This window comes from Berghia stephanieae, chromosome 3 (assembly GCF_034508935.2).
Source record: "Berghia stephanieae isolate SIO BIC M18660-M18661 chromosome 3, UCSD_Bste_1.3, whole genome shotgun sequence".
In the NCBI taxonomy this organism is placed as follows: domain Eukaryota; kingdom Metazoa; phylum Mollusca; class Gastropoda; order Nudibranchia; family Aeolidiidae; genus Berghia; species Berghia stephanieae.
Window position 1 is genome coordinate 49,274,350 of NC_088362.1, and position 22,500 is coordinate 49,296,849.

General features: G+C 37.0%; 2 protein-coding genes across 2 annotated transcripts in view; both read right to left on the minus strand.

Moving 5' to 3' along the window:
* Positions 1-917, minus strand: part of LOC144969568 (tenascin-R-like) — a 2,694-nt gene extending 1,777 nt beyond the window's left edge. The window contains exon 1 of the mRNA XM_078908712.1: positions 1-917. This exon is cut by the window's left edge and continues 1,777 nt beyond it. Within this exon, the coding sequence (XP_078764838.1) occupies positions 1-653 (653 nt within the window). The 5' untranslated portion in view covers positions 654-917.
* Positions 918-9,202: 8,285 nt separating this feature from the next.
* The window catches only part of LOC144967904 (uncharacterized), a 36,467-nt gene continuing 23,169 nt past the window's right edge, over positions 9,203-22,500 (minus strand). Inside the window, exons 7-12 of the mRNA XM_078905662.1 lie at positions 22,233-22,315; positions 21,673-21,774; positions 19,182-19,385; positions 16,850-16,972; positions 16,068-16,212; positions 9,203-14,642 (exon numbers count right to left, since the gene is read on the minus strand). Of these exons, the coding sequence (XP_078761788.1) occupies positions 11,014-14,642; positions 16,068-16,212; positions 16,850-16,972; positions 19,182-19,385; positions 21,673-21,774; positions 22,233-22,315 (4,286 nt within the window). The 3' untranslated portion in view covers positions 9,203-11,013. The remainder of the gene's footprint in view (positions 14,643-16,067; positions 16,213-16,849; positions 16,973-19,181; positions 19,386-21,672; positions 21,775-22,232; positions 22,316-22,500) is intronic.

The following is a 22,500-nucleotide window of genomic DNA, read 5'->3' on the forward strand; positions in this document are numbered from 1 at the left end:
GAAACCGTCAGGTGATGCCACGCTTCCAGGCCTGTCCAAAGGTTATTTGCATCAATATAAAATCCATATTTATACTCTTCCCATGATCTGTTGAAGTTAAATTTGCCCTCGTTTCGCAACAAGACAACATCTGCGGAATGAGGTTTTTTGGTATGGCAATAAATGGGGATTGGATTTTCAACGTCTCCATTAGTATCTATTAACATTTTGTGATCACCAAAAACGTGATCGGGAGTAAGCAAGTTCTTGCACGTTTTTAAGAATTGATTGCATCTTTCACCAAAGGTAAAATCAAGGCAGTCACAAGAATGACTCACCGAATTCCAGGTTCCATGAATACAGTATTTCCTCATGTATCGGTGATTTTTGTTTTCTACCAAGCACGACGGTAGTTCTGGGCATTTGTAATGTAGGAAACATTGATGATATTCATCAAGACTCGCTCCAATACAGGAAGAATTTGACACACAAAATGCCACACACTCCACGATGCTATGATTGCCAAGGTGGGTTGTTGCATTGTGGGAACATCCAATGCTTAATTTATCTGTAACGTCACATAACACACCATGAGTGAACGGAGAAATGCTCAAAGAATGACACGAAGATTTTATAAATATGAAGAGAAAAATCCTAATGGTGAAAAAATCCATTATTCCAAGTCCGATAAGATTATATGAACATTGATTTGATTGATGTTATTATAATGTTTATTTATTTTTAGGTTTTGTTTGTTCTAATTTTGTGGTCATTGCTTTTGTTTTGTTTTATTTGTTCGTTTTGGTCTGTTTTTGATAAAAGATGATCCGATCTCTCAAGAGTTTATAGTAACAGACTGTCAACAGTTGACGACACGCTTGCGTTATAATTAAAACTGTTTTCTGTTGCTTTGTCAGATAGAAGATGTAAGGATTTGAGTGAACTGTATATTTCCATTTTTAAAGTGACGGTGACTTGGTGCGTTCCATTATTTTTGTTGTCGATATTACCAATAATCGATTATTGTTACTTGTTATATTCAATGCTGCATAACAATGCTGGGGCGTGACTAAATTGGTGTTAGTGTTATTTCAGAGCGCCTCTCACACAATACACAATGTCATGGTTGTTGTGACTTCACTCTGCAGTGTAAGATGAGAAATCAAAAGAAAAAAAATCAAATTAATTACACCGTTTTTAAATAAAGAAATGAATCAAGTCAATGGCCCAGATGAAATCAATTAATCTAAATAAAATTTTAAAATTTTTATCAAAATTTCATTGCCAGATTTAATTCATTTATTTTGCGGGATTTAGAGAATAGATAATCAAAAACTAACACAATATTCTTCCTTCATTCTAGAATCAAACTCTGTAATCGTTCAAGATTTAGCATATTGTCTTACCGTTCATTTCGTTTTTGTATTTGGCTGGAGAAGGTTGCGAGCCTAAACAATTCTTTGTTAATTTTTTAAAACTTTTCCATCTTGTCATCTCTATTCTTTTTTTTTTTTAGAAGAAAGCAAACACGGCGGCCCGCTCTATCCTACCGTAATAGAAAAACGTATGCAGGTAAGGTGAATCCCATATAATAGAAATAGAGCTGCCAAGACCGTGAATCAAGCCAGCTAATTTTCAGAAGAAAAGAAAGCCTTTCAACTGCAGTATTCTTGCACTCCGAATTCCCGCACTCTGCAATACGACAGGCTGGAGTTGGGTGATCGAATTTTTATATATAAATATTATATAATGAGATGTTGCCGCCCATGAGAATCGGATTTCGGCACGCTCGGATTCTAGCACGCCTTTTGGATTCTCCCGAGAGCGGAATGACCACCAACTGACCACTCATTAAAACCCTCTAATTGCTATATAAAATAGACACATCGGCGACAATAAATAATTCAAAATTTAATTGAAGGCAAAATGCGTTTAAGGATTTGTCGTTCGCTTTAGATAAGAGACAAATTAACACATTCCTATTACAGTTCAGCTCTGAATTGACCACGAAATGACCAAAATGACCATTGATAAAAACAGAATGAGTGACAACCTTTTTGTAGTTAAAATACAAATTCTTATCATGGAATTCGAAGTATGTTCAGCACTGCAGTATAAAGTAGATGCCACAATTGGGCAAATTATTCAAACTGACCATATTACTGACCAATAAATGACCATTCAATAACAATCATAAAATCATTATTGTTTGTAGATATTTCAAAGTAACATTATTTGCAAATGAAAATAAGATTAATGTTGAAATTCCGGAAGCATTGCCTTTTATTGTGAATCGTAGGGTTATTATAGTTTATTGACCAAATGACCAATTGCTGACCAGATGACCATTCTTCCTAAATCACATAAATATGATAGTCAAGTTGATAATCACAATGACATACGTAAGCTCGACAGCAGGTCAATAATAATAACTCACACATGGAAATTCCCTATTTAATATGTATAATGCCACTAAATGACCAATTGACCACCCATTATTGACCATCTGACCACTAGATAAGTAGTTGTCATCATGAGCCATGATATTTAGGGATAATGGAGCCGGAGTTTAATTCGGTTTCTATTTTGTTATCCTGACAATAGCAATTGCTTACTACTTTTTTCATAAGACGTCAGCATATCCCAGATTATTAGTTGTGCTTGTTAAAATGTGTATTTGGGATATGCATTTGTCACAGGTTCTGTCCCTTGATTATATCCAATGCATTGAACTCTATTATTAGTACAACGCTCATGTACTTACTTACTTACTTAGGCCGCCCCTTGGAGCGCCCAACATGAGCCACAAGTCTTCGCCATACTGTCCTGTCCTCCATAAGGGTACGCAGCTCCCGGATGTTGTCCATTCATGTGTCATCTAGCAGGCAGTCAATGTATGTTTTTTTTCTGCCTGCCTCTGTTTCTGAATCTCTCAGGTGGTTCTCATAGCACAAGACTGCTTGCAATCTCCTCCCTGTGTCTCCAGCAGTTCCCCACAAGTCTCAGTCTTTCTTTTGTATCTTCGAAGTCACTGGGGGGAGGTCACTGTAGAGCTTTTCATTTGATATGTGCTCTTTTCAGCTTATGTTGAAGACCATCCGCAGCATACGGGTGTAGCAGCCGTCCAGTGGCTTCTTAGCGGCTTTTGTTAGAGTCCATGTCGCTGCTACATATAGAAGCACTGACTCTACCGTTGCCAGGAACAGTCTCTTCTTTATTTCCCTCTGTAGGTTTGAACTCCAGATTTTCCTGAGTTTGTGACAGGCACTCCAAAGCCAAAGCTCCTGTAAACAAGATTGTTTAGGGCACGATGGTTTCTACAAGTGAACAAAATTCACAAAAGCACACGATTCATAACAGAACATGACACAACACTGAAATACCAGTCTCTTGTGGACAGGTCTTTGTATTTATTCTTTGACCACTAATCAATGGGCTGAATTTGGTAGATAATACATTCACTCAATACAAAAAAGCCAACATGAACAAAATATAATAAAATCATATTTTCAAACAAAATCGATCAAGCAAGCTGACCTTCATCATCTCCGTCTATTGTTTAAAGGCCGAACACTTAACTCAAAGAAATTCAATATTGATTGGTCAAAATGGTTGAATGATATTTAGCAAAGTGTTTTGAGTTAGTGTTCGACCATTCCCATCTAGGATGTGCTTTTCGATTTTAAAAAACGATTGGTCAACTTTTATCTCATGTGCTTGTTTAGGATCGGAAAAAGTGAGTGGAGAAGGCACTTGTGTCAGGCACTTGTTTAGGATCGAGACTGTGAATTGCCTTCTGTAACCATGTTGTAGTCTAACATGGGATATGATCAAAGACACATTGTCCACTAATCTGGCATTGAAAGCTGAGAATGTGAGGTTGTTGGATCCATATTGCATTTCTTTTTGCTTTTGTTTGATTCAAAGCTGGTGGAATCAGCAAGCAACAGGTTGGGCAAATTATGCTTCATCGTGTTACTGAGAACTCATACACGTCCAAAAATGCATGGGGCAACTATTATACAATCAATGTGTTGTATGGAGAATGGGAAAATAATATCTTACTGTCTCAAGATTCTCTTTGGTGGGATGCTGGAAGAAATACATACCTGAAAACTATCCTGTGATGTAGTGGAAGAAGGATTGTCACTGGCTGTTGTTTTTAAGTGAAATCAGACAAACAAGTTATTCATTTTCAATTTTAGAACAAACTTGAGTTGGCAATATCAGTTGACAGATCAATTACTCAGTGGGAGGAAATGGAAATGACCAATGTATGTGAAGTGATGACTACACCTTTTGAATAGGTTAAAGCATACACCTTTACTCTACTACACAGTGGTAATGGTAATTTTAGCTTTGTGATATCACGTTTTGCTTTGTCTCCAATGACTTATCTGGCATTGTTCTTTCTAATTAATTTAACATGAGTTGACTGAGCGGTATATATTCATCAGGACTAACAATGACATCACCATCAATATAGCTACTCACAATAGTCATTTGAGCATGAGAGAGATGAGCATGGAGTCTTACATGGCTCCAAAACTGCATTCAAAGGGTTATGTTTGGTGTTCAATCTTGTCTTATTTAGAGTAGCCATTATATTTATAGCACCCCGTTCCCACACTGTTGAGTTAAATAATCTAGAAATATCCTCTTTAAAAATAAAGGAATATCCCCTCCTTTAGAAGATTCACAGGAATAAAAAATTGTTAATACAACCTGTTTGTATGACCTTTTTTACTCTCATTTATTCAATTAAACAGCTAGAAGCCATGTAAAATGTCCCAATCTCTGACAATTTATAAATCCCAGGTTGCTTTCCAGATATTCTTTTTCCTAGATATTTTCGAATTGACCCGATTCATGTCCCAGCTTCCGTCTTGAAGACTCTTCTCACAATGAGAAAAAAGGCAAGAAACCAATTGCCGTGGTATTGTGTATATGCCTCCGGCACTTACATCAATTTGGATTGTAGGACTGCATCCGCAATTCTTTCCGCAACCAGTTTTATTTCCTCATTAAGCTCCATTGTCTAAATCCCGTGCAGCTTTTGAGTTCAGCTACAGGAAAGGAACTGCACGTCAGATAAGCGCCTGCTGGGCTCAGTATATATTTTTCTATCACTGCTGCTGGCGCTATTGCCGTGTATTCATCATGGAAGTTTAGGCCCGACATGGCATATGTTTGTTTTGTGTTGTTTCCTTAAGCGTCACATTTACTCACTTTATCTTTCTCTCCATTATGCCACACTAAGGCATGGTGTGTGAGAGTAGAAGCAGTGCCAGAACCTTCACCCACGAAGAAAACTTAAAACCCTTATTCCTCGGCAAGGTGCATCACAAAAATTCATCTGTTGTTGCTTCAACTGTTTTGTAACCCTAAATAGCACGTCTTAATAGAGAGAACTATAGAGATAGTTTTGGTAGGGCACTCCAAATGTTCCTGGCTATCATTTTGGCATATGGCGCATTTAGTTTGATCAATCATTTCATTGAAAATTTGTTTTGCCATTGTGACAATCTCTGCAATAATCTAGTACACCTTCCATGATTGGCATTCTTTGTCTGTCATCGGACAAAAATTCATAACCATAGTTTAATAATGATTGTATCAGTATCAGTTGATTTTGGAGTAAATGCAGACCTCGATAAAGTATATTACTCTGTCAAAAAGTAGCTCGAAACAAATGAATACAACCGATTTGCACGGCATAATTCTTATCACTACACGTCTTAAACTTTAGTAGTAATAGGGCAGAGAAGTTGTGACGTCACACCTTTAGCCCTTCCAGTTCCAAACTCCTTGGAAATGTGTATGTAACCAGTCCTTCGGAGGACTAATAATGATTAGGTTACATATTGAATCATAAGGTGGCATATTTATTTTAGTAGCAGGATGTATAGGAAGATTATTATGGTTATGGGGTGTAAAAGAACGAGGATAGATGATCTTTAATGACGACCAGCATATATTTAAACTAGAAAATTAGATGACGTCACTATGAAACCATAATATCAATTACACAAGGTATTATCCAGTTCTCCGAAAGACTGGATTTACACTTGCAATGAGTTGGAACCAGATTTTTGACATCATATGTTTGTTACTTATTAGTGTACCATCATTATCGGTTTATAAAAGGTGACTAACGATCACTGTCACCGCTTTCTACACATTTGCCGCCGACACGAGCGATCACACATATTGCGACCGCATACCGATGATTGCCAGATGGCCAATTTGACAGAATAAATGCTAGGCTTACAAGTGAAAAGTCGTATTTTGCTGTATGTTGGAGTACTAAAGTAGAAATTACGTAAAGTAAAATTCAGAATGAATGACAGTTGATGAATTTATTTTCATCTGTGTCTTGCAATGTAGGAGGAATGCCATATAAATATCAGTGGAAACATACAATATGATATCATGGTATAAGGTAAAGAATGTTTATGAACTTGAATGTTCACGGTATCTTTTTATTTCACATTAGCAACATAATCGATCGGAGACAAAGTGGCACAAAAAGTGATTTTGTGCAAGTCGTCATATTTGGCAGTCTCTAAATATAAATTTGGCAGCCCCAACTTGTTAATATCTGTAAGTAATGCGGAAAACTCGGTCTGCTGAGCCTTAGTCATAACAGCAAAAGAATATCATTCGAACGGGAGATGTTTTCACCTTATTCTACCTTATCAAGTTCATTTTTCATGAAAATGGAATAATTCCTTAAGCTAAACAATAATAATAGATCTAGAAGAGGTGTGTGACAAAAAATAAAGTAGTTTGTCCGATTCGCAAAGCGCAGCGAACAGAAATGTAAACAATACGGCGTTCTCAATACTTTAGTTGCCCATTTTATTTTATACCACAATTTTTCCGTTTTTCAGCGAGCTCTTGTGTTTAACCAGAAACTCTCTCAGAGTGGTTCTATATCAAAAATCATTCTTTGTTATAAGAAGTTTCATTATGCAAAGTTTCATGCTTTTACCAGCATTTGCACAATTCTTATGATATTTGGTCCTAACGGTCCCCACTATTATATTCTCCTACAACGCGAGAGAGAGAGAGAGAGAGAGAGAGAGAGAGAGAGAGAGAGAGAGAGAGAGAGAGAAGGAAGGTTCGTGACTTAATATAAATGAGTGTATGTACACATTTCAATTGATGATGTGTTTTTAGGTAAAATACTTACAACATCGCACCAACACACACAAAACAGTGTGTAACTGGTAGTTTTGTGGTATTACTCTCTATAGGCTCCTAGTTCAAGACAGTGTAGCAAGCCCAATGTTGAGTCCTTGGAAAAGGCTCTTATTCACATTCTCTCACTGTTATCAGGTTGGTATAATATGAATACCTTACTGGTAACAGCCTTCTTTCTCTCTTTCGAAAAAAAAAGAAAATATAATGTACGGCTATGTGGTTTAGTGATATGGTACTCGCCTTCGAACTGGACGGTCCAGCGTTCGAGTCCCGCTCTGAGCGGTGCATAGTCGATTCCTCGGAGAAGGCTTTCATCAATATTATCTCACTCAACTCAGTTATAAAATGAATACCTGGCCTTTAACAGCGTTGTCTCTGTCAATTAACAATGGTAACAACGCCTATGTTAGCTATTGCAGTTGGCTTTTGTAAAGTGATTTAAGAACGTTTAGTGGATATATCATATATCTAAATATCAGAAATTTCTGGATTCAGATGAGGCCCAATTAATCCCTGAAGAACTAAGAAATATTGCATTGCCTTCCGTACTAAAGTCACAACAATATCTTGACAGCTCAAAACTCTGGCCCAGGACCGTGACCGATGGAAACAATTAACAACATGGATGGAGAGAGTAGCTATACTCATCGACTATGACTGAATCACACAATTCTTAGCAAGCGTCATTCGGACTGCGAGGCTTACTACTACTACTACTACTACTACTACTACTACTACTACTACTACTACTACTACTACTACTACTACTACTACTACTACTACTACTAATACTACTACTACTACTACTACTACTACTACTACTACTTACTACTACTACCACTACTACTACTGCTACTACTACTACTACTACTACTACTACTACTACTACTACTACTCCTACTACACTACTACTACTACTACTACTACTACTACTACTACTACTACTACTACTACTACTACTACTACTACTACTACTACTACTACAACTACTACTACTACTACTACTACTACTATACTACTACTACCACTACTACTACTCTACTACTACTACTACTACTACTACTACTACTACTACTACTACTACTACTACCACCACTACTACTACTACTTCTTCTACTACTACTACTATTACTACTACTACTATTACTACTACTACTACTAGTGGATATTGCGCTATACAAATGTTCTTTTTTTTTTCAAAAATAGTAAAATAGCGCCTTGCATGAATCATATTGTTTCCTCCTTCATGTTTACTGTTGCTGTTGGCTTGGAAAAAAACGTATTTATTCCTCCATAGACTTCCTAAACTCTTGTATATTTTGGGGTGATGGTAAAAAAAAATAATAATGAATTCCGTTTAATCATCACTAAGGGAATCTATTCCAAAGAAAGACTGGAATAACCCAGGCGTCAGCCGCAGTGCAGCGCCGCAAAATGAGCAAAGGCTAGGTGACTTGCTCAACGCCACACAACGCGGCGGGTAGTCGAACTCAGTAGCTTTCGGGTACGAAGCAGAGCCACACTGTCCATTCTTAAATAAAGTCAACAAAGAGTAAGAAGAGGTAGCAATGGATGTAAACAAAATAAAAAGTCTTTCTAAATGGCATTCTAGCTTAGTTCATAATTTCTATTCGTCTCCTCGTGTTTTGGGGTTATGAAAATTAAACTTAAACCAAACAATCAATCAAACAAAAAAAAAACAAAAAAAAAACAATGCAAAATGATTCAGAAAGGCACAAGTAAAGTTTAATTCCTCATAACTATCTTTGGTAAAAAAAAACAACTGTATAGACAAAACACGGTTATGAGGCGATAGTGGTGGAGAAAGGGGAACGTATATATATATAAAACAATATTATTATGAATTTTTCAAAAACAAAACAATACAGCATTACTACGAAATAGTAGTAGTAGTAGCACTTGTAGTTGATGACTTGTAGTTTTATGCCCTTATTAGCCTCCCCCCCCCCCCCCACCCCTTTCTATCTCTCTCTCTCTCTCTCTCTCTCTCTCTCTCTCTGTCTCTGTATCTCTCTGTGTCTCTCTTTTCTCTCTCTATCTCTCTTTCTGTGTGTGCGTGTGTGTGTGTTTGTGTGTGTGTGTGTGTGTGTGTGTCTGTCTGTCTTTCTGTCTGCCTGTTTGTCTTTTATTCTCTAGGATAAAATAAATAATATGCGCATTCAATATTTTACCTTCTCAATTTTTCTTAGCGATGCCCGATAAAGTATATATGAAATATAACAATGACATTTCATCACGGCACCGATGGTGTAGTGGATAAGAACATGCACAAAAACATTAAATTATAATAAAATCCTGATCCAGAGGTCCCGAGTTCAACTCCACTTTACAAAAATAAAAGTTAATATATATAAAAGTAGAAATAAACATGGGAGTCATGACCTAGGTGTTGTCCAACTAAGAATTGTTTGAGGATGGTCGTTCTCTGAAGTCTTTCTGCTTCAGCTCCACCGAAATTTCTTGTTACTGACTTACTGATTTAAAGCCGTCCGCTTTCGATGTCATCCGACTTCGCAACTTCGGCCGTTCCTCAGTGTTTTTTTTATTGTGAAGATTCTCTAATTATCTGTCTTGTGCCTTTTCTCTGATGTTTGATAGCTCTACCAGCGATGTTAATCTGAGTTGAGTTGTTTCAAATCGTTATCGATAGTTAGAGGTTATTGTTGGTCGTCACCTACCAAGCTCGTTTGTTTTGGCCAGGAAAATAGTGGATCATCGCTTTATTGGCGGGAATTTCAGGTTTACGACGTGGAATATGTCCGAAAAGTTTCCACATTAGCTCAAGAGTTTGAATCGGCAAGGGTTTTTCATTACACTTTTCATATCAATTTTGTTTGATATCTTTGTAAGATAGTGCATCCCCAGTACACGTTTTAATAATAGATTTCTATGAAAAGAGTCTATTATATTTTCTTCATTTTTTCTATATATATCTGGAACACGCCGTAAGAGACGTAAGATTCACTGAACAACATGAATTAGATGAGATATTAACACTCCCATCCTAAAAATATGCTGTTGACATTGACTCCATTAACAAAAACTATCAAGATCTAAGCATCAACTCCCAAATCCTAAAGTCAATGTAGACAAGACCAAGTTGATAACAATCAGCAAAGATAATGATGAATGGAAAACATCCAAGACAGTTGGATCTTTGCTTCGCAGCAAAGAAGTCATTTTTACACCGAAATCATTTTTCGAGAGCAGCCCTTAATAAGTTTTCCCATGTGTGGCGCAGTAAAAAACAGAACCAAAGTGAAAAATCGAATGAAACTATACAATTCATCGGTTAAATCATACCTATTTTATACTTCAGGCACAAGATCACTAACCAACATTGAATAAATCTTGTTACTATAGATATGTATTCTATATCCGAATAGATCGATATAAAGGAGACATACTATTTATTTGTTTCGATTCTTTGTTTCTTATTAGCTCTCTCCCATATGACAGAAACGTATATGACAAACAATAGTCTTTAAGATTCTAATGGATAGATGATATTAGAACAAATATCAGCAGTCGAAATGTCTGGAAAGAATGAAAAAAATATATCAACCGGATAAAAATATTGTGCTGCGACTATCCTCTCAAAACTGAGACTTAAAAGAAGTTGCTGCGATGGCAAATTACGACGACAGGAATGGATTGGTCAAGACTGTTAGCTTATATTTCTTGATAAATCGTTAGTGAAATTGAAATCATTCCTTGTCTCTCTTTCATACAAATAATGTAACAAACATAAATCAGTATTGTTACTGTAAACTCATATAATTTGTAAGTTTGAAATAGCATAATGGTTCAGTATTGAGGAATTCGGCGTCGACATAGTCTGTACAGCCCCTCCATGTTTGTACTACCATTATATTCATTTTCTCCAGACATCCTTTGACTATCTGTCCTATTTGACTGTACATTTGGCTCCTGGCACATAGCTACTGGATCATTATAATCAGTTCTTGTTGTACCAAGAAGTCTTGGATCTTTTGTAAATTGATCTCCATCTCCTTTCATCATCATTTCATAGACAAATTTTATAAAGCCGTGATCTTCCATATCGTTGTTTATGTATACAGAGTCCCAAATAGACTCGCCAATCTCCGTAAAATTTGACATATTGTCTGCACCGCCCTTCAAATTATCTTTATACAAACTTGGATAAGCTGATTTGGTATTTGAATCGAAGGTATCATTGGTTCTTGTACTGGTATTCATGTGCGGTTTTGGCATCGCCTGGCTTTGCAAAATACTATCGAATTTGTTCTTGTTCGTTTCGTTATAACCTGCTCTGGCTGATGACACGTTTGCGCCCTGGTGTTTTTTACGATACTTCGTTGGTGTCAGAGTCTTCTCAACAAAAGGTTCGTTTTCATTTTGCAAGTCCCAGTGAAAATCTTTTTGATAAAACGAATGCCGTTGTGGGTTAATGGTATCGTTCATTACGGTTAGATCTTTATATTTCGTTGGTATAATTTCTTTTTCGATATAAGGAATTAATCCTATTGTATTTTCATCTGATTGAAATTGAGCCATAACATTGGGGCGTCGTGTGGACCAGTGGGGGTTTCTAACGCAACATTGTTTCTGTGGTATGTAACAACTATCGTCGTTTAATCTCATTTTCTGACACTTACAGTGACAAACACGCCAGTCACTGTCGGGAATATGTGCATTATTCAAAACCTCTTCCATTTTGACAGGTTTTTTTCTTTGCTTTGAGTGATAATCTAAATCTGTCGATTTGAGATCGTTTGTATGTCGAGGAGATTCTTTGGCAATTTTACCATTTAATTTTCTTTCCCCTTCAAGCGACAACTTAGATTTCGACTGTAATGAAGATGGTTCTGGTGTTACAGCCATGGGCTTTATCGTGATTGTGCTAGGCTTCTTTAAAAATCCATGTTTTGTTGCATTTTTGTTGATAACGTTCTCGAAATGGAAATTTGACATTTCAAAAACAAAAGCATCCTCCCCGCTTACAGAGTCAGAGATAGAACTGTCCTCGGTAAAAATGTCAGAATCTTCATTCGAGCTCGGTTTTCGAGTTGGTTTGTGATTGCCAGAATTTACATTGTAACCAAATCCCTGATGATAATCGTTCAGCCGGTATTGGGCGTTAGACAAAGTAACAAAATTATTAGATGGCAAATTAAACGAGGGGCTGAGCGTTGCTGCTGTGCTTATTTCTGGGGATTTAGTGCTAGGGAATTTGGGCAGGTCCGTGATATGAGGAGACCTGTTTCTTCGTTTGCGGGTCTGTTGTCTCGAATCAAATTCAGGAATAAAATCATCTGACCAATCACTATTGTCCGATTTGTTCATTTCAATCGACGAGGGAGATAAGCCTGATTCTTTCAGTCTGTCACGAATGGTTACCAAACAGTCTACGCAAGGCGCGGCTTCACCTAGTATCTTTTGTGGGGAATTCCTCATTGACGACAGGCCACTTTCAATCCGAATGCTTGTCGGCGTCGTTGGTAGGAGTGATTCATCGTCTTCATTTTCAGTAGCAAACCCATCGTGTAGCACGTCATTCTCAATCACAACTTCTAAAATCTCTTCGATTTCATCAACATCCTCTAGATCACCCAAACTACAAACCCGATCGCTTTTATCCACTTCCTTCAAACTAATTTCAGCGCATATCTTTTCCGGTAGTTGGTTTTGGCCTCCTCTATTTAACTCTATATAATCTTTGTTGTCGTTCAAAAGATTTAGAATATCATCGTCAAAACTTTTCCAAGCTCTTTTCACATGAGCAAATCGATCTGGTTTAATCCCTTGTTCAGAATTATGAACTCCTTCCTGTTTAGATTCATCATCGTTCATTTCTGACTGCTCAGGCAAAGAGTATGATCTAAATGACTGGTCATTTAATTTTGCTTTGATATAAAAAATCGATTTCACCATTTTACTGTTTTTGTAAATACTAACTTTGCTTGCTTCGGCGGGCGTTGTATGTGATGTACTGACATCTTGTTCGATATTCTCATCTTGTCTTTCTATTTCTCGATTCACTCTTTTTGTGTTTTGGTTATCATACAAGAAGTGATTATGGTTTCCAGCCGTTGAACCATGCATCACATTATCGAAAGATTGGCTTTGCGTATGCGAAATCAATGGTCTTTTCTTTCCATTCAAATTGAAGTCGTGTGAAAAAGAGTGGGCCTTACGTAGAGTTTTCCAACAATCGCCGTCAAGAAAGTCGATATCTACATCAGAAATCAAATCAGAGCTGACGTCTTGACCGGAAGTGCCACGCTCTTTCCGAAACGAAATTAAAGAGCGTTGTTGTCGGTCATTTTCATTTCCAATCAAATGAGTTTCATTTTCAGGTGAACCTCTCTTTTGATCATCCATGAATTCCGTTTGACCTGGGTGGCTGTTTATCTGACAATTAAAATAATTTTGAAACAGGCCCATAGAGTCAATACTGCTTTCTGTGACGTCGCCGACATCGAAACCGAAAATTAAAGATTCTTCCCCGTCTGTTTCTTCTTCAAAATATGTATTGCTTTCGTTTCCAGAATCTACACAGCAGGTGCAAGCGCCAGGCAACGTTTTGTTGCATGTTGGACACGATTGTTCCTTATCATCATCAACAGTTTTCTGATTCTTTACATTTTGTAAATAATTCAAGTAATTTTCACGTAAAAAAGACCATCTTTGAAACGTCGGTTGAGATTCATGAGACTCAGAGACCAATCTTTGTCTAATGTCTTGTTCATGGGGTTTTGATTGAGAAAAATCATGACATGGCGATTCTGGTTCTTTCGTATCTGTAAAGTTAAGCACATTGTCACTAACTACTTTACAGTTGGATGGTTCGTCAGTGTTTGCGGTTGTTGACCTGTCAACATTTTGTAAAGAATGTCCCTCGTTTTTCACGAATTCTTTGTTTAAAGACTCTTTGATAGTCACCTTATTCGGACTATCAAAGGATTCTCTGGTGCTGCATTGTGATATTTTTATAAGTATGTTGTGAGGGCTAGAATTATTAATACAATGTTGCTTTTCCATAGAGTTCAAGTTTTCCAAACCGTTGTTTACTTCTACTTCATCTTCACATTTCGTTGTCATTTCATTAATGGACACTTTCAGGGCAGCCATTTTCCATTTATCACTCACGTCCATCTTGATATTTTTTAAATCGTCAATCAGATTATTCTCATCGCTCCTTCTCATCATGTCTGATACATTTGTTGAGGTCGCTAGGGGTAACGGTGATACAGCGCCATTTGAATGAGTAGCTGTTGCTGTCTTGGTTGCATTCTGCGATTCAGTGAGACTGTACTGGTCAGCAGGGAAGGTATGGATAGGATGTACCAAATCTCCACTGTCTCCTATTTCCCCATTGCCTTTACATTTCTCATTAACAGTGGATGGAATTGAAGGACATTTTCCTTGCAATTGATAACAGCTATTTGTTTCTGAGAATGAAAAGAAATAATTAGAAAAAGACATGATGTTGCATTTACAACTGATAAGTAATAAACAAAAAGCTTCCAGACATGAAGAAATAACTCAAAACATACAAACCACTAGCATTGTAATATATGTCTCATGTAAGTTGAGTGAAATAAAAATGAGAATTTATACAGCTTGCGCAATATCCACTAAACGTGCTCAAAGTCTTTTACAAGAGGTCCCTAGCCAACAGCAACACTTAACATGTAGGGCGAGACATGACGCCTGTTTAGCAATGGATGTTACATTTTTTTCCGACAGGGGCAACGTAGCCAGGTAGGCAATTTATACCCGAGACCGGTGAGAGAATGTGAGTTAAGAGCCTTTTCTAAGGACTCAAATATGAGCCTCCCAAATCGGGACTCGAACCTAGGACCTTCCGATCCGAAGACGAGTATCTTACCACAAGACCACATCGCCGCACGTAACTAACGAATACTTAACGTATGTTATGTGCTTTATCCAAAATTAAGGCACAAGGGTCAGCGTTTTGCTTCCATATTTTCACTCAACATTTGCTCATTGATGACTTTAATGGTCTTTAAATCCGGATGATTGACTTTATCAAAATAATAAAATCTTTAGGTTTTTCTTTTTCTTTTCTTTTCTTTTTTGTTTTGTTTTGTTTGTTTGTTCGTTTGTTTTTTGTTTTGTTTTTTGGTTTGCTTTTCATCATGTGGCCTGACAGAATTTCCAGAAAAGATCTAAAGAGCATATCGAACCAATCAGCAATCAGAAACGCAATCTGAACACGAAAATAAGAATGGCATGGCATCACCTGACCGACTCATCCAGAGCTCTCCACGTGAAATTTTAAAATTTCGTAGTTTCCAAGAGAAACAAATGAAAAGTCACTATAAATAGCTTTACAAATCAAGAATTTGCCATCACCATGATTCGCGGTTACTTCAAAGTCTTGAAAATAGGATCTAAGAACTCAATTTTCCTTTTCAACAAGATTTATTGAGTCAAAGATGCAGTCCTGTAGCTGGAGCCAAAAATTCGCAATTCTACGAATTTACGTAGTACTGGAGAGGTCTGGACTAGTCCAGCGGGAATGGCAAGAAGACACCAAATTATGATTTTGTTCTAAGCATCAATATCCTATATAGAGCATTTTGTGCAGTTCCACCATGCTAATGGCTAAATTTCCCTTTTTTAGGGGCCATCTTGTCAAAACTTCTTTTACATGGATGTTCTTTGAAGTCTCGGATGTATCATCTTATGACAAAGTTAGAGGCATCTTACCTAACTTTACGATATAATACTCGTTAGATTAAACATTTTCCAGATAAAATGTGAGGTGATGAACTGATGGTCGTTTGCTCAACTTGGAACGACAAAGATTCCAGGCATTATAAAAACAACAATAAATATCCCATCCTGACCTTGCTTAACTGGTGAGTTAATAGCAATGTCTCCAGTCTGTTTGACAATAATTTCTCTTCCCCCTTGAGTGATTACTTTCTTCAAGATTCGTCTCCTCATGGTGGTCAGTTGCTTGGATACAGACGCCACAGAACTCAGCTTACACTGAAATTAATGAAACAGAAACGACAATATTATCATAGCTTTGTTACACAAACAAATCATCAACAAATAATCATATTGAAAATCTAAAACACATCTCAAAATCTGTCAGATTCTATGGCAGAAGTAGTGGTTTAAAATTTGATACACTGCATTGCCATTCTTTTTTTTTAATTATTGCATTCGGCCGTGTATGCAATTGTATTATTACAGCACGACAGTATTCAATTCAATAAGTCGTAGGAATAGTAATATAGAAGGACTACATTCCTCTCTAATGATCTAATGATCTAGATATAGCGGCATAGGTATGGTGGTATAACAGGAATACAGTTCTCTCGAACTAAATAGATATAACGGCATAGAAGTGGTGACATAACACACACACACACACACACACAATATATATATATATATATATATATATATATATATATATATATATATATATATATAAAATCGTGTTATGATACAAATGTGGTACAAAGAGTGCTCGACATGTTGATAACAACAATGGAGCGAATTATCATTTTTATTATTTGTTATTATATAGGCCTATATATGTGTGTGTGATACTATGTATATATCTATATAATGACCTAGATATAATGGAATAGGAATAGTGATATAACAGTCATACCCTGACTTTGTCCTGACTCTTGACACCTTCCTTCGTGCCCCCGTCCACGTAACTGTTGATCATGTCGAATGGCACCACCCTTCCTTTGGGAACCAAGTTCCAGGAACTCACCCAATCGCTCACCTGGAAGGAGAAGATGCACAATTACTTTATGTAGACTAATGGAGAATTCCTTACAATTTGTGGATAAATATAACGCAAAGGCACTTAATCATTTTAATTATTATACTAACGTAGAAATTAAGATAGATTGATATGAATCCTTTACCCCTCTCCTTACCACCTGCAACATAATCGTCATATTTGTTACGACACAATCTACATTTTTCTTATCCAGACTTATTTTGCACATCACAAACTTTGAAGAATGATCTTTGTTTAATTAATAAGAATATAAAGTTGTTTTGTAGAGAGCTTGTTTGAGTTTTTAAAAAATCAATTTTTCTGTTAGGTAAGCCTGCCATTTTGGGAAAATACTGAAAATGATCGTAAAGGAGAGAGTTAAGCCATCAATAATCAATATCGACTCATTAATAAAGTATGTAAATGCGCTCAAGAGATCCTGGCAACTCTTCTCTGAAGGCATTAAATACATGGAATGGGTTTTGACGTGGCTCAACTACGAAATTAAAAGGCAAATTTTAAAAAATGATCACACATTGTGTAAATCAAGTTAGACCAAGACGAAATTTTTTGAGCCATCAAAACGGTCACAATCGGTCCAGTAAATTCTCCCAAAATTAGACAAGTTATTTTAAGGATAGATGTAGCGTGGTTGCTCAGTGATAAGGTGTGTTGTCTTTTGCGCTTTGTGCACATTTAGTGGATACTGCGCTATATAAAAGTTCAATTATATTTTTTCACAAATGTCAAGCGGTGTTAAACATGATCAGTGGTAGGATATGTGACAGTAATAGCGTGGTGTCGTTGGGTAAGGCTCTATACTCGTATTACCCCACTCAACTCAGGTATGAATGTCCAAGTCAATTTGCATATTACTCGTATCTACAGTTCAAGACAGCATCAGAGATCTAAGATGAAGAACTCAAGATATGGAAGTGCGATGTGTTTTTCATCGGTTCAGTCCCTTTATTTGAGTGGACACTATAATAAGGATTACTCGCAATTTGACATGATATGTACGGATTTATCATTAGAACTCATTCAATTGAACAGATCAAATACAACACCTCTTAATCGTTCTTGACACTAAAATGACACATGTCGTATTAATATTGGTCGTCGTGATTACTATATTTAATTTCAGATCAGGAGACTTAAACAGGACACAAACACATACTCTCAAATATGCCGTACTCTGAAATAACACGTAATAAAAATTTTGGCCAGAAAACTCCTTCCAAAATTATCGAGCGGCCATCATCTTAGCAAAACTCTCAACCCTGAGACTTCGCAGGTTTTTGTTTCCCATCAAATCTCATTGAATTGAGCGGTGATTTAAATTTTATAATATTAATTATTTATGGGTATTTGACAGCGTTTTTACGGATGCACAATGCTTACTACGATTCATAATGCTTTATTCATTCTCCCAACATGTCAAAAGAAAGCCACATTTCTAGTTTAATACAATGCACGTCACTTGTTTACTCTATATCTGCATTAGCTCTTTTAGAGCACTGTGCACCAATCGTTTATTTGTAGAGTATGTAGTTTTTAATTTGTATGAAATTCCGTTGTCTTTCTCAATGACGAAACACCAAGGCATGAGTTTGCAATAGGATTCAATAGTTTGATGTCACGTCCGGCCAGCAACGAGCAGCTTGGTTCTAAACAAAGAAAATCGGTACTTTATATTCTTACGCTGGTTCGAACTTTTCCCCAGGTCAATTGATCAGAATGTATAAAAGTCAAAACATGATCAGATTTATAATGTTTTTCTCCTCGGGATACACTTTTATGCTCGCCGGAGATGTCTTTCATACGGGCGTCCGCCATTGTTCCGATAGTTTAGAACCTGTTACAAAGTTACCATGCGTCAATACGAGGGAAGAGACGTTACGACTTTTGAAGAGTATTGTTATCAGCCTCATCTCGCTTTACCAGTTAACTGACGTACTCTGTCTGGAAAGACATTTATCTAAACATTTCGCCAGAAAACTCGTCCTTTAAACATCGATCTATTTAAATGACCCTCATCTTAGCAAAAACTCTCAAACCTGAAAGCTCGCCAGATTCCCTTTTCCGAAAGTGCAGCTGCACTGAGAACTTGTTCGGAATTCCAAACATAAGAGTTCAATAATACAATTATATCGTACCCGGAAAGAGCTAAATCAGAAGGTACATTCTGTAGGAGACTTCAGAGACCTACCTTGACCTCAAAAGGACTCCCTGGGATGTGATTGCCATGAGACAGGATGGTGACGTAATGAAGTCCTGCGTTCCGGGGGATGTAGGTAGCTAGGAACCGTCCCTCACCCACGCATTGGTAGTCAAAGGGGATCACAAGATAGCTAGGTCCTTCGTCAAAACTTTTCTGGCGTAGGAAACTGTGGCCTTCGCCGTCCTCCACAACCTTGATAATGTTTGGAAAGATTTGTTGGTTAGTCAGCTTTTTGGTTGTCGGTTTTTGTGTTTTCGTGGTGTTGTTGGTGGTGGAGGTTGGTTGGTTAGTGGTGGTGGTGGCCATAGTTTTGATGGATGTAATGGTGGTGGTGGTGGTGGTGGTGGTGGTGGTGGTGGTTAGGGTAGTTGGTTGTTGGTTGAAACTATGATGGCAATGGTTTAGATGATGATGATTATCAAAAGATCATGTTGGTTGTGCTGCTGATGATCATGATGATGATGAAAATAATAATAATGATGATGAAGATGATGATGATGATGATGATGATGATGATGATGATGAGGATGAGGATGATGATAATGATGATGAGGATGATGATGATGATGATGATGATGATGATGATGATGATGCTGATGATGATGATGATGATGATGATGATGATTATCGTGGCGTTGACGGTTATGATCATGATAATTATGATAAGGAATCGTTTGTTCCAGGGATAAATATATTGACAAACTGAATGACTGTTATCATTCTCGACCTGAAAAATATAATCACTGTAAACGCTCGCTAATGATAATAAATATGCTAGTTGGTGAAATTGGCTGTAATTATTGAATGGTCAAGAGAAATGGATATTATCATGGAATTATTTATTTATGACATCAATAACTCTAGAATTCAAGTCCTACTGTATATGAGAATGAAATGAGGCTCTCGTATCATTATATTAAAGTTTGAGATATTCTCGATTTCTCTAATGGGTTGTGGTAGGGTTTTCCAGACTATAGGCCATGCTATTGAAAAGAGCGATCACCAAAATATTTCAACTTATTTTTTGATACATATAAAAGAATGGTGTCGCGTGACGACCGAAGGCTTTTGGTTTGAGGCTTAATGTTTATTATCATTAGTTCAGAAAGATAAAGAGGGGCTAAATTGTTAAGGCATTTGAAAACTATTAATGTGATTTTATAATCCATTCTATAACGGACAGGAAAGTCACATAACAATGATTCACATTTATTTTATTAAAGTGTTATTTTATTAATACAAACATAAGAACAGAGTTCATATCATTCCAGTTATAGTTCGGTAGGCCTAGAAAAACTTTACTTTCTAATATTAGATTATCATTCCTGTAATAGCCTTCTTTTTTAATTCATTTCAAATTAGTGAATACTTTTCTTTCTATCTTTTGTCACATAGCCACTTATTATAAAAGCTGATTGATTTAAACTTCATTACTCACTTCTCTCGAGAACTTACGTCAGACAGCCACACTATTCCACTCCTCATATTACCTATATTTTTAAAATTTATATCTTACTATCGGAACTTTGTGGAGCATTCCACTAATTTTGATTTCCGCCATAAAGACGCCGGAGCTTTCTTTGTCACCTTTGCCAGTTGAAGTACTGTCAAGATATTATCAAGTCCGAGTCCTGACAGGAAGAATTGAAAGTCCTTTCAGACTGGAAGTGGAACCACATAAGTCCGCACGCAATATCGAACATTATTATCATCTCAGCAAGATAGCAAAAGTGACGTAATATCATCATATTCTCATGTGTATCTGTGATCACTATTCCTTTACAAGAATACTCATTTAATTAAATTGCACCTTTCTATTCATATAATCTTAAACAAACTCGTTAATTTTTTTTTCCGTTTTTAATTAACTAGTAAATTCTGGGGGCCTTATTTATCACATCTTTATTTTACAAATGTAGTCGAGTTAGCTCTTGAGCAGCTCATCAGACCATAACAAGGACACCAGTGCAAATTTTCCAAAGTGTCACCAATTGGCATTCACGCTCTGCAATACGGTACGCTGGTGTTGGATGACTGAATTTGATCTACACGGAAGGTCCTGGGTTCGAGCCTCGCTCGGCGCATAGTTGAGTCCTTGGAAAAGGCTCTTTACTCACATTCTCTCACCGTACTCATGAATACTTGGCCGTTAATAGCGTTGTCTTTGTCGGAAAGAAAATGTGTAATATCGCCTAACAGGCATCACTGTCTCGTTCTATATGTGACGTGTCGCTGTTGGTCAGGGTACCTTTGTAAAGCGCTCTGAGCTCGTTTAGTGGATATTGTGCTATATAAAAGCTCATTTTTTAATTTAAAAAAAAAAGTCGTTACCGCAAATGAGCATCGCATTTCGAACTGCTCGGATTCTAGCACGCTTTTTTGGCTTCTCCCGAGAGCGTGCTATAATCGAGCGAGTATTTTACCATAGTAAGGAAGGCGATGGTTTTTTAGATTAAGCATATTATTCGATTCAACTGACCTTGGCCTTGGCCTCGTCCTCCAAAGTAGCAATCGCCACATTATGATGTGAGTACTTGGATGAGCCTCTGGGATGCATACTGATTATGGTCTCTTTATTGTACTGAAAAAGACAAGTACTAAATACTTGAGTTGCTGGGAGAAGTGGACAATATTAATGTGTATCGATCCTATGCGTTTAAGTACAATATTCAAATAATCCACCAGCCAGATTAAACATACCAACACACGCAACTGTGTGTAACCTTTAACGTTTATAGTCTGATTGATATATTTCAGTGAGAACTAATCACTAACATGTGGTCAAAAAAATAATAACAAAGAGCTGAGTTCCTAGGTAATAATGGTTATAACAGCTTTAAAATGTCTTCTTTTTGGTTCTTTATTTTTCAAACGCAACAAGCAAAGCTTTAAAATAAAAAGGTTCTCAGTGCAAAAGATGAATTTAGAGAGAGAGAGAGAGAGAGAGAGAGAGAGAGAGAGAGGGGGTGGGGAGAGAGTGAGAGAGAGAGAGAGAGAGTGGGGGGGAGGGAGGGTGATCCGGGTATTGTATAGAATTACCTCATTATTCGGTCCTTTTATTTCAATGCTCAAGTGTAGATGTTTTACAGATTCCACAAACAGGTTGAATTTTGTCCGCTTGCCTGTCATGATGTATACAAAAATTCAGTCTTTGTGCGGCTTTGTAGTAATATAGGTATGACACTCGGCTTCTGATTCGAAGGTCCAGGGTCCGAATCCACTCTGAACGGTGCATAGTTGAGTCCCTGGAAAAAATGCTCTTTACTCACTGTCACAGTAAAGATTGTTCACAATTATCTTATTAAAT